This window comes from Talpa occidentalis, unplaced genomic scaffold (assembly GCF_014898055.3).
Source record: "Talpa occidentalis isolate TD23 unplaced genomic scaffold, MPIMG_talOcc4v2.1 talOcc4.4, whole genome shotgun sequence".
Classification (NCBI taxonomy): Eukaryota; Metazoa; Chordata; class Mammalia; order Eulipotyphla; family Talpidae; genus Talpa; species Talpa occidentalis.
Window position 1 is genome coordinate 134,254,575 of NW_023604295.1, and position 14,384 is coordinate 134,268,958.

The 14,384-nt window shown below is 35.3% G+C and overlaps 1 protein-coding gene across 3 annotated transcripts in view; it reads right to left on the reverse strand.

Moving 5' to 3' along the window:
• Window positions 1-3,587: 3,587 nt before the first annotated feature.
• The window catches only part of NEK1 (NIMA related kinase 1), a 139,173-nt gene continuing 128,376 nt past the window's right edge, over window positions 3,588-14,384 (reverse strand). For all 3 annotated transcript variants that reach the window (XM_037526423.2, XM_037526422.2, XM_037526421.2), the window contains 4 exons: window positions 10,263-10,471; window positions 9,058-9,188; window positions 8,758-8,890; window positions 3,588-4,810 (listed from right to left, as the gene is read on the reverse strand). In XM_037526423.2, coding sequence (XP_037382320.1) covers window positions 4,797-4,810; window positions 8,758-8,890; window positions 9,058-9,188; window positions 10,263-10,471 — 487 coding nt within the window. In that variant the 3' untranslated portion in view covers window positions 3,588-4,796. The remainder of the gene's footprint in view (window positions 4,811-8,757; window positions 8,891-9,057; window positions 9,189-10,262; window positions 10,472-14,384) is intronic.

Here is a 14,384-nt window from a genome sequence, read left to right on the forward strand (position 1 = left end):
TAGGACCAGAACTGTGAGAAATAAATGTCTATTATTTAAATCACTGAGTTTATAATATTTTACTTAAGACAGCCTTAATTTTTTGCCTAAGAAATATGCCAATTATCACTAAGTTGTCAAATACCCTGGCATAAATTTTCATATTCCCTAACATCCTCTTAGTGTCTTTTAAGGTTATAGTGCTATACCCTTTTTGGTTACTGATATTTCTACACATTCATAATATTATTTATGTATTTAAAAGAGCTAGCTTTTGGCTTGATTGTTTACAATTCATTGATTCCTGTATGTTATAAAAACCATTTCTTTTTCCTCCTTAGTTTGAGTTTGCTTTTTTTTTCTTCTTGTATAAAATTGCTTACAATATAAATGTTTAATGCTTTATCTTTTCCTCTAAGTTCTGCTTTCGATACATCACACAAATTTAGCTACATCTTCTCATTCAAACATTTTCTAATTTGGTTGATTCTTCATGTGATCCATGAGTTTTTGAGATATATGTTTAGTTTCCAAATATTTGAGAATTTCGTATTTAATTTCATTGTGATGAGAAGATATATTTTATATTTTTTCATTCCTAGAATTTCTACCTGGTATATGTGTGTGTGTCTGTAGAAATTGGGCCAGGTCTTTCATCTTTATGCTTATGCCTTCTTTTACAGTTTAAATGTATGGGACATATAATAGCTGTTTTAATAATCTAGACTGCTAATTACATTGTTTCTATCATTTCCATTGATAAATTTTCTTCCTAATATGAATCTGTTTTCCTGTTGCTTTGCATGTCTGATAGGTTTTGACTGGGTACTTTATTGAATGCTAACATTTTAGGGTTTTCTTTAAATCCTTTTAAAGCGTTGTTCAGAGAAAAACTGTATGATCTTTCCAGGTGTACATAAGTTTTTCCAGGCAGGACAGAACAGTCTTTACCTAGGGATTATTTGGCTTCATTAATGATACAATACCTTTCTGCATTCTATGTTCCAGGTGTTAGGTTCAAGCTAGTAGAAATACAAACTACTCTTGGTGCTGTGTACTATTCAGGGGTTATTCCAACCACTCCTTTCTAGTGTTTTTCTCTAGTTTTAGACAGTTTCTCGTATGCTACACTGCTCAGTATTCAACCCAAGACATGAGAACCTTCTGGAGATCTCTGGAGTACACACTTTGGGCAATACTCATGTCTGATACTCTGTTCTACAGATTCTGACAGCTTTCACCACAATCTGACTTCCATCTTCTCAATTTGGGAAGAACCTAGAACTGCTATTGCTATGCAGTAAACTTAGGGCAATCAAAGAGCTTACATCTTGTTTCTCTTCTTTTTCAGATCACTGCCCTTTGATGTCCATTGCCCATGTCTGAAAAGCAACGGTTCATTTATTTAGTGCAGTGTTTGAGCTGCTGAAAAGTAAGAAGGTAAGTTCTCTCTCTTTTACTTCATTATGGCCAGTAATGGGATTAAAACACATTCTTGCTGTGTACATAATTCTAGAATGACAATTATTTTCTTCTGGTACGAAAAAAAATACCATTTCACTGTTGCATTACTACTACTGAAAAGTCAAGTGGCACTCTGACATTCCTTTGAAGGCAACATGTCTTTTTGTCTTCAATTTTTTTTTATAGAGGCATGTTTTATTTATTTATTTATTTGTTTGTTTGTTTTGTTTTTACATGCACTGGGTACAGTCAGAAGCGCGGGAGGGTGAGAGAATTCACCAGAGCCAGAGCGGGGAGCAGAGCAGGCAGAAGGACTGAAGCACACCGCTGAGGGGAGCAGCGGGCGGCAGGAGAGGTCCGCGCACCATGTGGGACCCTCCTCCGGTGGCCGGGGAGCAGCCGGGGATCGAACCGGCGCCGCAGAGGCCACGGGCAGCTTCGCAACCCAACGCTCAACTGCTGCGCCACCGGGGAGGCCCTTTGTCTTCAATTTTTAACATTCAGTTTGTCTTTGATTTTCTACAGTTTTTCTCTGAAGAGACCTTGTATCTTTCATTTTATCCTAACTGAAATTCACCAGGCTTCTTTAACCTGTGGATTTACATCTTCTAAACAGCTATGAAGAATTCTGAGTCTTTATTTCTCTAAATAACTTTATCTTCTTTTCTTATGGGACTCCAAATATAAACATTTGACCTTCACATTGACTCTATGTTCTTACCTTTTCTTCTATATTTCCCATCTTTTCCCTGCTCTGTGTGATAATACGGATAATCTCATCCAGTTCTTGAATATGCTTTTCTGTCATGTAAAGTTTGCTGTCAAGAATATCCAGTGAGTTTTATAATTTGGGTTGAGTTTTTCATGAAAATGAATTCTATTTGGTTCTACTTCAAATCTATATCACATTTCAGTTTATCTTTATCTACATATAAAATACAGATTTTCAAGTTTGTTGATCATTTTTTAAACATAGAGAGTGTAGATGACTTACAATATTGACAATTCCAGTATTTAAAGGTACCGATACTGTTCCTGCTATCTCCCACTTCTACACTGTCTTGATTTCTTGTGTACTAATTTATCTTTCTTTCCATGTTGGTCATTGTTTTTGAAAATTTACTCCTTTTCAAGACACAAATGTACCTTTCTTCAGAAGGCACTGGAATGGCTTCTGCCAGGTTCCTGGGGACATTACCAATTAGCAACAATTTCAAATTATATTTAACTCTGCTGCTCCCTGGCTCAGCCAGCTTTGGTGTTCAATATATAAAACCACTTGAGGGGTGGTTTATAGTCACAACTTCTCAGGGATTTTTTTTGTCCTTTTCTCTTCCCACCATCCCCTGGTTAGGGTGCTCAATGTCTTTGACTGGTAAATGGAGATAACAGTAAACCATTCTAATAACTCTTTCTAGCTCTAACAGTATATGAATCTATGGGTATTTCCACACATCACCCCCAACATTTATAACAGACCTTACTGAACAATATCCCTCCCTTTCCCCCACTTAGCATAGCTTAGACAACCTCTAACATTTCAGAGTCATTCACTATCGGATGACCAAGATGGCACAATTCCTACTTACATATATGGTATCTTTTGAAAAATGAGAGCTAACCATTAACTTTTTTTAACTGTTATACCTTGCTTACTTTTCTAGTAGTTGTAATAGTTTAAAATTAGCAAATAATCCCCCATACCATTCTTATCTTTCAGAATTATAGAGAATTAGTGTGCAGAATTAAAATATTCTTCCATTAAAAAGAAGGAAAATCATCAGGTAAAAAAACAAACAAGGGCCTCCCTGGTGACGCAGGCAATTGAGCGCAGCGCTGTGAAGCTGTCCGCAGCCTCTGTAGTGCCTGTTCGATCCCCGCCTGCTGTGGAGATACCCACATGGTTAGCGGTCCTCTCCTGTCTTGCCCGCTGCTCCCCTCAGCAGTATATTTTAGTCAGTCTGCCTGTTCTGTTCCCCACTCTGTCTCTGTTGAATCCTCTCACCCTCCCGCACATCTGGCCTGTACCCCAGTTCTTGTATAAATAAATAAATCTTTAAAACAAACAAGAATACTTTCAGCTCTGTGTAAAAGCACTCTACTGAGAATAATGCTAATAAATAAAACACAATACTATACGCACATAATAAAAATTTAATAGTAATATCATAAAATAAACAAATGTATAAAAATCAGGTAGTTTTGGATGTTAGAAATAATATACATAAGAAATTCCACATAGTACTGATAGCACTGCAAGATAAGATTTTATTTTTGAAATTATAGATTATGCCAAGTAGATTGCTTTATACTCAGTTTCAAAAATTATGTTTTATTACTAAAAGCATTCGACTTAAGACATCTCTAATGAAACCAGGTAATACTTGGCATATTGCAGCAGAAGCTTTGTAACCACGATCTTAATGACCTAACTAAATCCTCTCATAATGAAAATATGTAAAAGAGGCAAACATTTCCCTCCCTTGGAATACTAGTTACCCAAACTGTCATAGTATCAAAATGAAAAAAATTCTCCTTTTTTTACTCACTTACTGCCCTTGAGGAACATACATAAGAGGAAGTGAAAAACAAAAAAGAGTAACTTTGTTATATGCTAGGTCAATATTACCATTTACAGAGTAATTTTTAAATATAATATTCTTGGTTCTGGTCCTCAAAGAGAAACAGAATTATCAACTTTTTAAATATCAGGAAATACAATTTTGTTATTCTTTTCATAATTACTTTTTCAATGATTTCTAAGACTTCCTATAAGCCTGTTTTCAGTGAGCTAGTTCAGGGGACAAAATGGTTGAAAAAGAACTGATATATAAACTTTAAGGCTAAAAAATTCCATCTTTAACATGTAAAGGTTTAAACAGAGCCCTTGACAAGGTTATTTAATTCAGAATTACTGGCCATGGAAACAAGTAGACAGGAAAAAGGTCATGCTTAAACACTTAAATGAAAACCCACAGGGAGATCGTTTACAGCAGACAATTATTTCAACTTAAATACATTTGCTAAAAGTCAAAGGTATCTGACTACATGGTAAGTCTTCAAAACCATTAAATCCAGTTCTGGGTCAATGTTTCTTATGCTTTGTTTGGATAATTTAACAAAAATATGCTCTACAGGAGGTAACTATAGAACGCAGAGAAAAAATTAAAATGAAATGCTAGATTCCTAATTGAAAAATGGAGTGTTTCTCAATCTTTTCCATGCAACCAACATGCCCACCTTATATCTGACCTTTATAAATAGTTTCTACATTTCCCACTGAAGTTTGTTATTCTGATGATCCAAATTCAAATGCTTTCATATAAGTTGAGGATTAAAGGATATTCTGAGAATTATTCATCATTATCTGTAGAAAAAAGGAAAAAAATTCACTGAATTCAAATCAAACTCTATCTACTTGGTAAAAAAAAACAAACTTTGTTTTTTTTTTTTCATCAAAGGGAAAAAACTTTAATATACTTTTAAAGGTAGTTTTTTATCACATAATTCATACCACATATAAAGCATCACATACTCATTGCAAAATATTCAGACAATAAAGTAGGAAGTGAAAAGCACCTATAAGTTAAAAAAAGTCAGTATTAATAATTCTTTCCAGATTATTTTCCTATACACACACAGATATATTCTTAATAGCTACAACTAAGTACAGTTTTGAGATAAAAATGTTTTCTCCCTTAAAACACAGTCAATGGAAAAAATGGATAAGTGATAAAGATAGATTATAAAATGTTAATGATAGAACCCCGGTTGTAGATAGATGATCACTGCAAAGGTCTCTCAACTTCATATGATGAAAACTGTGCAATATAATGTTGAAAAAGAATAAATCACTGATACATTCCTAGTCAATTTTAATGACTGCATAGTATTTTATGTTGTGGATACAACATAATTAATAATTTCTATATTTAGGCATTTTGATATTTCCAATTTTTCTTTACTCAAAAAGAATACTATTGACTGAGTTAAAGAGACTGCTTGACTTAATCTTACACAGCAAGCACAATCTTCCACACTATAGTAAAAGGGGAACTTTCATTAAGAACTAAGTGTTATCCCAAGTTGCTGCACTTAACACCTTTCAGTAGTTCCCCACCGCCTCAATCTAGAACCCATGCTCCTCAAGTCCTTCATGATCTGGCCTTTTAAATACTTCTTTTTTTTTTTTTTTAAGATTTATTTATTTATGCATACAAGAGCTGGAGTACAGGCCAGAGGTGTGGGGGGTGGTAAGAGGATTCACCAGAGACAGAGAGGAGAACAGAACAGGCAAATCTACTGAAATACACTGCTGAGGGGAGCAGCAGGTGAGTCAGGAGAGGTCTGTTGTGCCATGTGGGTTGCTCCCTGGCCAGTCGGGGAATCAAACTAGTGTATTCAGATAGCACAGTGTATAATGAATGGCTATATTAATAAGTTATAATGTTTTAGGGGCTTACTAAGATTTTTTTAATTGGCCAGGATAGTCATTTGGCCTTAATTGCTTTATATTTTTTCAAGTTTATTGGAATTACTGGCAAACTTTTTCATAAAGAACTTACTCCCTTTCATTTGTGTATTAGAGAAAAATCTGATTTTTTTTTTTTTTAAAGATTTTATTTATTTATTTATACAAGCACTGGGTACAGTCAGAAGCGCAGGAGGGTGAGAGAATTCACCAGAGCCAAAGCGGGGAACAGAGCAGGCAGAAGGACTGAAGTACACTGCTGAGGGGAGCAGCGGGCGGCAGGAGAGGTCTGTGAGCCATGCGGGACCTTCCTCCGGTGGCCGGGGAGCAGCCAGGGAGCAGCCGGGGATCGAACTGGCGCTGCAGAGGCTGCGGGCAGCTTTGCAACCCAGCGCTCAACCGCTGCGCCACAGGGGAGGCCATGATATTAATTCTTTTTTTTTTTTAAAGATTTTTTTATTATTTATTTATTTATTTATTTATACAAGCACTGGGTACAGTCAGAAGCGCGGGAGGGTGAGAGAATTCACCAGAGCCAGAGCAGGGAGCAGAGCAGGCAGAAGGACCGAAGTACACTGCTGAGGGGAGCAGCGGGCGGCAGGAGAGGTCTGCGCGCCATGTGGGTCCCTCCTCCAGAGGCCGGGGAGCATCCAGGGATCGAACTGGTGCTGCAGAGGCTGCGGGCTGCTTCGCAACCCAGCGCTTAACCGCTGCGCCACCGGGGAGGCCCCATGATATTAATTCTTTAGGACTGTATTAATTCTTTAGGACTGTATTAATTCTTTAGGACTGTATTAATTCTTTAGGACTGTATCAGTGTTTGGAGAGGAACAGTCTTCTGTGTTGGTGAGTATCTTTTTGAAGTCCCTCAGGTAATCAAAAGTGGATGTCAATTCTACCTTGTATTTCAGAGTTATTGTTACAGTTCTCCAAAATAAAAGTTCTCCAGATACATATCAACCATGGCTGAACCCCATGTACACTGCTGCTAATTTATAAAAAGCTGTATTGAAAGGGCACTTATGGAGAAATGCCTGTAAGAAGAATTGTCTGAATATAAACAGAACTGGTTCAATATTCTCTGCGGATCTACCTAAATGGAATCATTCACTGGATTCATGCCATTAGCTTATAGCCTATTATATTTTAAGAAATGGTCCCATGAAATACTAATACTATAAAAGCTGCTGAGGATATTTTTCATTCCACTATAGCAAATGCTTTAAAAATGGGGCCCCAAATCACAATGAAATCAGGAACCCAAAGTTCTAGATGTTTAAATTTTATATTTTCATTTTGTAATAATAAAAATTACCTTTTAATATTTTGAAAGAAACCATATTTTACAGTAATATGTAATGTCACAATTGACAGATATCTTTATAGACTAAGACTTGAGTTTTCACTTAAGTCTATGGATTAGTTTAAAAAAATTTGACATTAAAGGAATCCATATGTTATTTAAGTTTGAGGGAACACTGTATGATAGTGCCCTGTTTTTAAGAATCATGGGGAAAATTTTTCCTTTATTTCATACCAAAAATTACTGTCCTCTGAGTAACTGACAGGTTTTATCTCATGAACACTGTGACTTGTGTAATTAAGTTTCCTGCTTTAGTAAAAAGACCAGCACCAAACTTGTGACCTTATTCAGAAAATGTAGAGATCTTATGAACATGAACTTTTTCTTCTTACTTCATCTGACTTAATATTCTATAGCTTGCACTCATTTGCCCAATAGTTTGACTTTCCCAAATACCTGTTTATAGCTTAATTTTATCTTGTGTGGATATATATAGAGATATATATATATTTTTTAAAGATTTTTTTACCTATTTATAGAAGAACTGGGGTACAGGCCAGAGGCGCGGAGGGAGGGTGAGAGGATTCACCAAAGACAGAGTGGGGAACAGAAACAGGCAAGTTGACTGAAATACACTGCTGAGGGGAGCAGTGGGCGAGACAGGAGAGGTCTGCTGTGCCATGTAGGTTAGCTCCCTGGTTGGGGATCGAACTCATGCTGCAGTGGCTGCTGATAGCATCAAAGTGCTGAGACTTAAACCCTTGCGCCACCAGGGAGACCCCAGCCTTAGTAACTTTTAATAAAATTTTAAAATATTATAGGCCTCCCTGGTGGCACAAGGGGTTAAGCACCTCACGATGAAGCAATCTGCAGCCACTGCAGCAAGAGTTCGAACCCCAGCCAGGGAGTTCGAACATGGCATAGCAGACCTCTCCTGTCTCGCCCACTGTTCCCCTCAGCAGTGTATTTCAGTCGGTCTGCCTGTTCTCTTCCCCACTATGTCTCTGGTGAATCCTCTCACCTCCCACATCTCTGGGCTGTACCTCAGCTCTTGTATGCATAAATAAATCTTTAAAAAAAATCTTAAAATATTTTGATTGATTCAATAATTAAGTATTTTCCAAATGTAAAAATGGTTTATATTCAATTCACTATACATTAATTCTACTCACTCTAATAGAAGAAATTACATTTGGTATTATTTAGGAGAAATTTGATAGATTGTTTAATCTCATTTATATATGTCTAAAAGTATATGTTTCTAAAAGTTCAATACTAGAACCTTGATAAAAAAATTATTCGCATTTCTAGAGCTATCCAATAAGGAGGTTATTTTTGGAAAAAGGACTTAAGTCAATAAAAGTATATGATAGAATCAGTGAAAGAATATGAGAGTTAATTTTATAACTCCTTAAAAGTACTGGATATAATTCCAATATAGATTTCACCAAAACACATGTAATGTAAGCTCATCAATTTACATTTGTCATCTTGTTTTTCACACATTTATTTAAAATATAAAGATGTGAGGAAATCTTACCTTCTTGATAGGCTCCATCTGCCATGACTAAATGAAGAATCTTGGCATAAAGATGCTGATGTTCATTTCCCAAAATATTCTGGACTACTGTTGAACAAATCTCAACATTTTCATCTTCATCTTCATGAATAGCCTAAACCAAATTTTCAAATACAAATTAATATTTGAAGTTAACTTTCTCTAGTAAAATATTTGTTATTTATGATAATACTACAGACCAATAAAGATCAGTGATAATTCATTAGTAATTCAAACCGAGCATATTTCAAAGTTAAATGGTCTAATTGACATCTTACTTACCTTTATTTTCTCATAAACCTCAAAGAACTTTTCAAAACCTATTTCCTGTTCCAAGTGAAGTCGCAATTCTTCTAAATGGTTAAAAACACTATCATATTCACACTCACTAGTAATCTCACCATCACTGTTATCTAAAAGACAGGAATAAAGACATTTTATGTTTGAAAACGGAAACAGGATAAAATAATTCTTACCCTAATAAAGTTCTATTACATGTAAATAATGTCACTGAAATAGATGATTTGTACTTCAAATATCGTTTTTGTCATGATAATAGTTATTTATATAGGTTACCTATAATTATATATATATATGTCTTAACAAGAATGTTACTATGAGAATCTTTTATAGACATAAATTTTAAATCAGGTTAGAATAAAAATATTCCTAGATATTATTTAACTCAGTAAAAAATGGAAAACGCATACCCATATATGCTGCATCAAGGCAACCAACCCTAACCACTATTTTTAAAAAGTTGACAAAAAGTGGTGGTGGGGAAACGGGGACTACACTTGAGGCAAGAAATCAAATATTATATAAAATGAACAATGATGTAAGGGGAAAAAAAGTTGATAAAAAGGATAAAAGGAATGCAAGGGAGATGAGCTACAATACATATCACAAAACTTTGGGAAAATACCTAGAAAGCGTTATAAATGCTCAATATATTTATGCCATGTATATGCCCAAGATATTTTGAAAAATTCAAGTAAAAGACAAATCAATTGAAATTACTTTTCACTTTAATTCTTCCTCCACCCAAAATATCATACAGTTATTGAAATACAAAATTGTCTATATATCCTAAGGGTAATGCCACAACAAAGAATAGTCTCCAAACCAGAAAGTATCAAGTTTTTAAAAGGTCTTTCAGTATTACCTAATTAATCACTGTATGTGGAAGCTCTTTGTAAGACAAAGCGCTAAGAAAACTAAATTACTATCTTTGTTACTAAAAAATAAGTCAAGAAATGGAGGACAAATAACAATAAAACTGTTTCCAAAACACATTTCTATAACTTAACGGGAAAGAAGTGGGAACAAATGAGTATGCACATGTGTGTGAAAAGAAAAAAATATGTACAAAAGCATACTTTAGTTTTATGTAAAGTTAGAAATGGCTCATATCAGAGATCAGAAAAATATATTCTACTTGAAAAAAACACCAAAAAAGAAAAAGACCCACAATCGCACTCACGGACCTGAGTGCCACTCTTCATTTAGGACACTTTCACTGCTGGGATTGTCATCCTCATCTGCCAGCTCTGTACCATTTGCAGTCTGCTCTACATCACTGTTCTTCAAGACTGATTCCTCCTCCTCACTGTATTCTTCCCCAGGTTGTTCCCTAAGTAATTGTTCCATAGAGGCCTGAAGCTCTTGTAAATCTGTGTCAGCTTCTTCAAACACACTGAAATTTAAACAATAAAACTAAACATTACCAAAACTTTACCTTCTAAAGTTTTGCTTCAATATGCATGTACTCCCTTCTACTTAAAATTAAAAATAGTGGATGAAAAGAAATCTGAGAAAGCCTACATATTAATTGTTCTTACAAAGGAAATGAGGATTAATACAATTGATAAATATAACACATGCACATGTGGAATATGTAAGCCAGAGAGGATTTGTTTAAAACAGTCCTGATTTGCCAAACAGAATCATTTAACTCATAATATTGTTACCTAAATTTTGAAAGAATGTTTCAATATTTGAAAAGGACAAACTAAAGTTTTTCCCTTGACTTCTAAAATACATACTTAATACTCAAAAATTTTTCTTTTCTGTAATTTTGAAAGTTTAGCAAAATCATGATGTAGATATAAAATAATAGTACATTAAACTTAAAGGCTTTCTGGGGGCTCCCCGGTGGCGCAATGGTTGAGCGCTGGGTTGCGAAGCTGCCCGCAGCCTCTGCAGCACCAGTTTGATCCCCGCCTGCTAGGCAAGGATCCCACATGGAGCACAGACCTCTCCTGCCGCCCGCTGCTCCCCTCAGCGGTGTGCTTCGGTCCTTCTGCCTGCTCTGCTCCCCGCTCTGGCTCTGGTGAATTCTCTCACCCTCCCGCGCTTCTGACTGTACCCAGTGCTTGTACAAATAAATAAATCTTTAAAAAAACAAAAAAACTTAAAGGCTTTCCAAATAAATGCTCACTGGACATCTGAATTTTTAGAAATGGAAATATTTGGGGAATTAAATGTTCACATTAGAAGGATGATCTAGTGAATAAAGCAGTCACCAGATATCTTATCCTTAGACACTTTTTCTGAAAAATATTTCAAAAATATATAATAAAAAGAATAAACTTCAATGTGTAATCAGTATATATTAACCAAAATTCACTGGAGAATCTTGCTTCCAAACAATAGGATATTAATTCTATTTTCATAGGATTACAGATGCTGGAATGAACTAATTTATGCAAGTAATATCTTACATTCATATAGTACTTTCGTTTATTAAGCAGTTTTATTGTTCAAATTTTTTTTTCTTTTTTTTTTTTTAAAGATTTATTTATTTTTTATTTATTTATACAAGCACTGGGTACAGTCAGAAGCGCGGGAGGGTGAGAGAATTCACCAGAGACAGAGCAGGGAGCAGAGCAGGCAGAAGGACCGAAGCACACTGCTGAGGGGAGCAGCGGGCGGCAGGAGAGGTCTGCGCGCCATGTGGGACCCTCCTCCGGTGGCCAGGGAGCATCCGGGGATCGAACCGGTGCTGCAGAGGCTGCGGGCAGCTTTGCAACCCAGCGCTCAACCGCTGCGCCACCGGGGAGGCCCTTGTTGTTCAAATTTTACCCACACTAAACTCACTTCGGAGACATGGAAAACTGTGAATCAAAGATTTTAAATGAACTGTTCAGGACCACACAACCAATAAATAGATATAAAGAATTGAAATCTAGGTCTTCTAGTCACTTCTATAATACCAAAAAAATAATAATCATCTTTATTTCTCTTAGGAGTTGCTTCTTTCTCCTAAATCTGCATGCAAATGGAAAAGCTTGTAGACTAAGTGTTAAATGAGGTTCCAGAATTACGAAGTTTGGGCTTCCCTGGTGGCCTAAGGTTAAGTCTCAGTGCTGTCACTGCTACAGCCTGAGTTCAATCCCCAGCCAGGGAGCTGACCTATATATTGCAGAGCAGACCTCTCCTGTCCCACCCACAGCTCCCTTTAGCAGTGTATTTCAGTACACTGCCTGTTGTGCTCCTCACCCTGTCTCTAGTGAATCCTCTCACTCCCCACCTCTCTGGCCTTCATTCCCCAATAAAATTTAAAAAATAAATTTATAATTATAAAGTTCTTTGAAAGAAAATATGTACCCATGTTGAACATTTCATCCACCAGAAAAACAGTGCTGAACAGGACACAGGGAGTATTAAAGTCTTTCTTAAAGTTTAGACTCTAATCAAATAAACAAATACTTATTGAAGAACTAAAATATCAATATTACATATGAGGTGTTGAATAAAATTAAAAGAAAATTATTAATGTAGGAATAATATCTTTATTTTGTATATAAATACCTTCATTTTAACTTTGGAGCAACTATAGAAAAGTGAGGCATCTAATTATGAGACAGTATATCTATAATCTTCTGGATCATTTTACTAGTAGCAATTAACGAAATATGTAATTGTAAGACTAACATACTAATACTACTATACACATCTGCTAGGCTAAATTATTAGCCTACATTATTATTACTACATTGACTAAACATTAACCTGTTGATAAAATCTTCTAGTATTCAGTCTAAAGGAATTAGAGCCCTCTACAGGTGGTATTAAAGTAATCAGGACTGCTAGGTTTGCCATTGCAAGAAAAATAGGAGATTAAGATCTTTTATAAAATGAGTATTCAAATAGTTGGTCCTGAATTAATTTTTTAATAGCCTTTCTTACAGGAACTTAAGGATGGATTAAAAATGTTTTTTTTTCCCCAAAGGAAAAAAAATTCAAGTGAATTTCCTAATATGGACAAGGAGTAACATTTTAAAAATATATTTTAGTTGTAAATTAAAACTAATATTAAAAATTAAAAGAACACAGTTACAAAGAAGTTATAGTTCAATCAGTAAAAACATTATTTTATAAAAATGTAGGGGAAAATATTAACTTGCACTTTGTCAATGATAAAGGTACTGGAATGCTGTGCTCTCTAACAGGCTTAATAAGAACACAAGTTAAAGTGCTCAATAAACATAGCCAAGTAGAAGAAAACAAGGTAAACAACTCTTCCTCCAAATTCTGAGGGCATCAGCAAAAACTTACAGAACTATGTGAAAAATGGGGGGAAAAGAGAAATCTTTTAAAGTACCAACTTTTAGGGCCTCCCTGGTGGAACAGAGGTTAAAGTCTTAGTGCCATCAATCACCAGCTGCTGCAGCATGAGTTCAACATCCTGCCAGGAAGCTGACCCTGGCCTGTCTCACTTGCTGCTCCCTTCAGCAGTGTATTTCAGCAAATCTGCCTGTTCTGCTCCCTACTCTGTCTCTGGTGAATCCTCTCACCCCCCCACACCTCTCACCTACACCCCAGTTCTTCTATGCATAAATAAATACAATAAAATAAATCTTAAAATTTTTTTAAGTATTTAAAAAATTAAAATTTTTTTTTAAATTAAAATTTTTTTAATTAAAAAATTTTTTTTTAAAAAGTTAAAAAAGCCATAAAATAAAATGTTCCAGCTGCAATGGCTCAGACTCAAGTATTACGGGGGAAAAACGTAAGACTGATATAATGCTTTCAATCAGATTCAAATACAGTTCTTTCTACTGAAAGGCAGAGCTAAAAAAGCAGAAACTTAAAAAAAAAAAAAGGAAATCATACATATTTTGTGATTTGATCACATTGTACCTTGTCAAATACTTTATTGCAGGATACTTGTATTTTATTTCCCAAAATAAGTCTATAATATTTGTCTGAGGGGCTGAGAGGGTTGTTTATGGGCCATCATTTCTGACAACTCTTAGAAATATTGCTGGTTAGATTTCCTTCATGAATTCTAGATTCCTCATAAATTGTGAAGAAAATAATTTTTGTGAGAGCAATCAAGTTACATGCAGAACACACATGTGCACACTCACATACACAGACACAAACAAAACACCTATCCTACCTGTTAACTCCTCATTGCCAGGTTTTGAAATCATATAATGGGAAGACAGATGTAGAACTTTCTGGGCATTTTCCTAGACAATTCTAGAGTAATAAGTACTTCAAAATTTCCTATTGTGTGGTGGTGCACTATTAGTTATTACTCTGCTACCAATCATTCATTTAATCAATATTAAGACCTACCAAGTATAAGACAGTGTGCT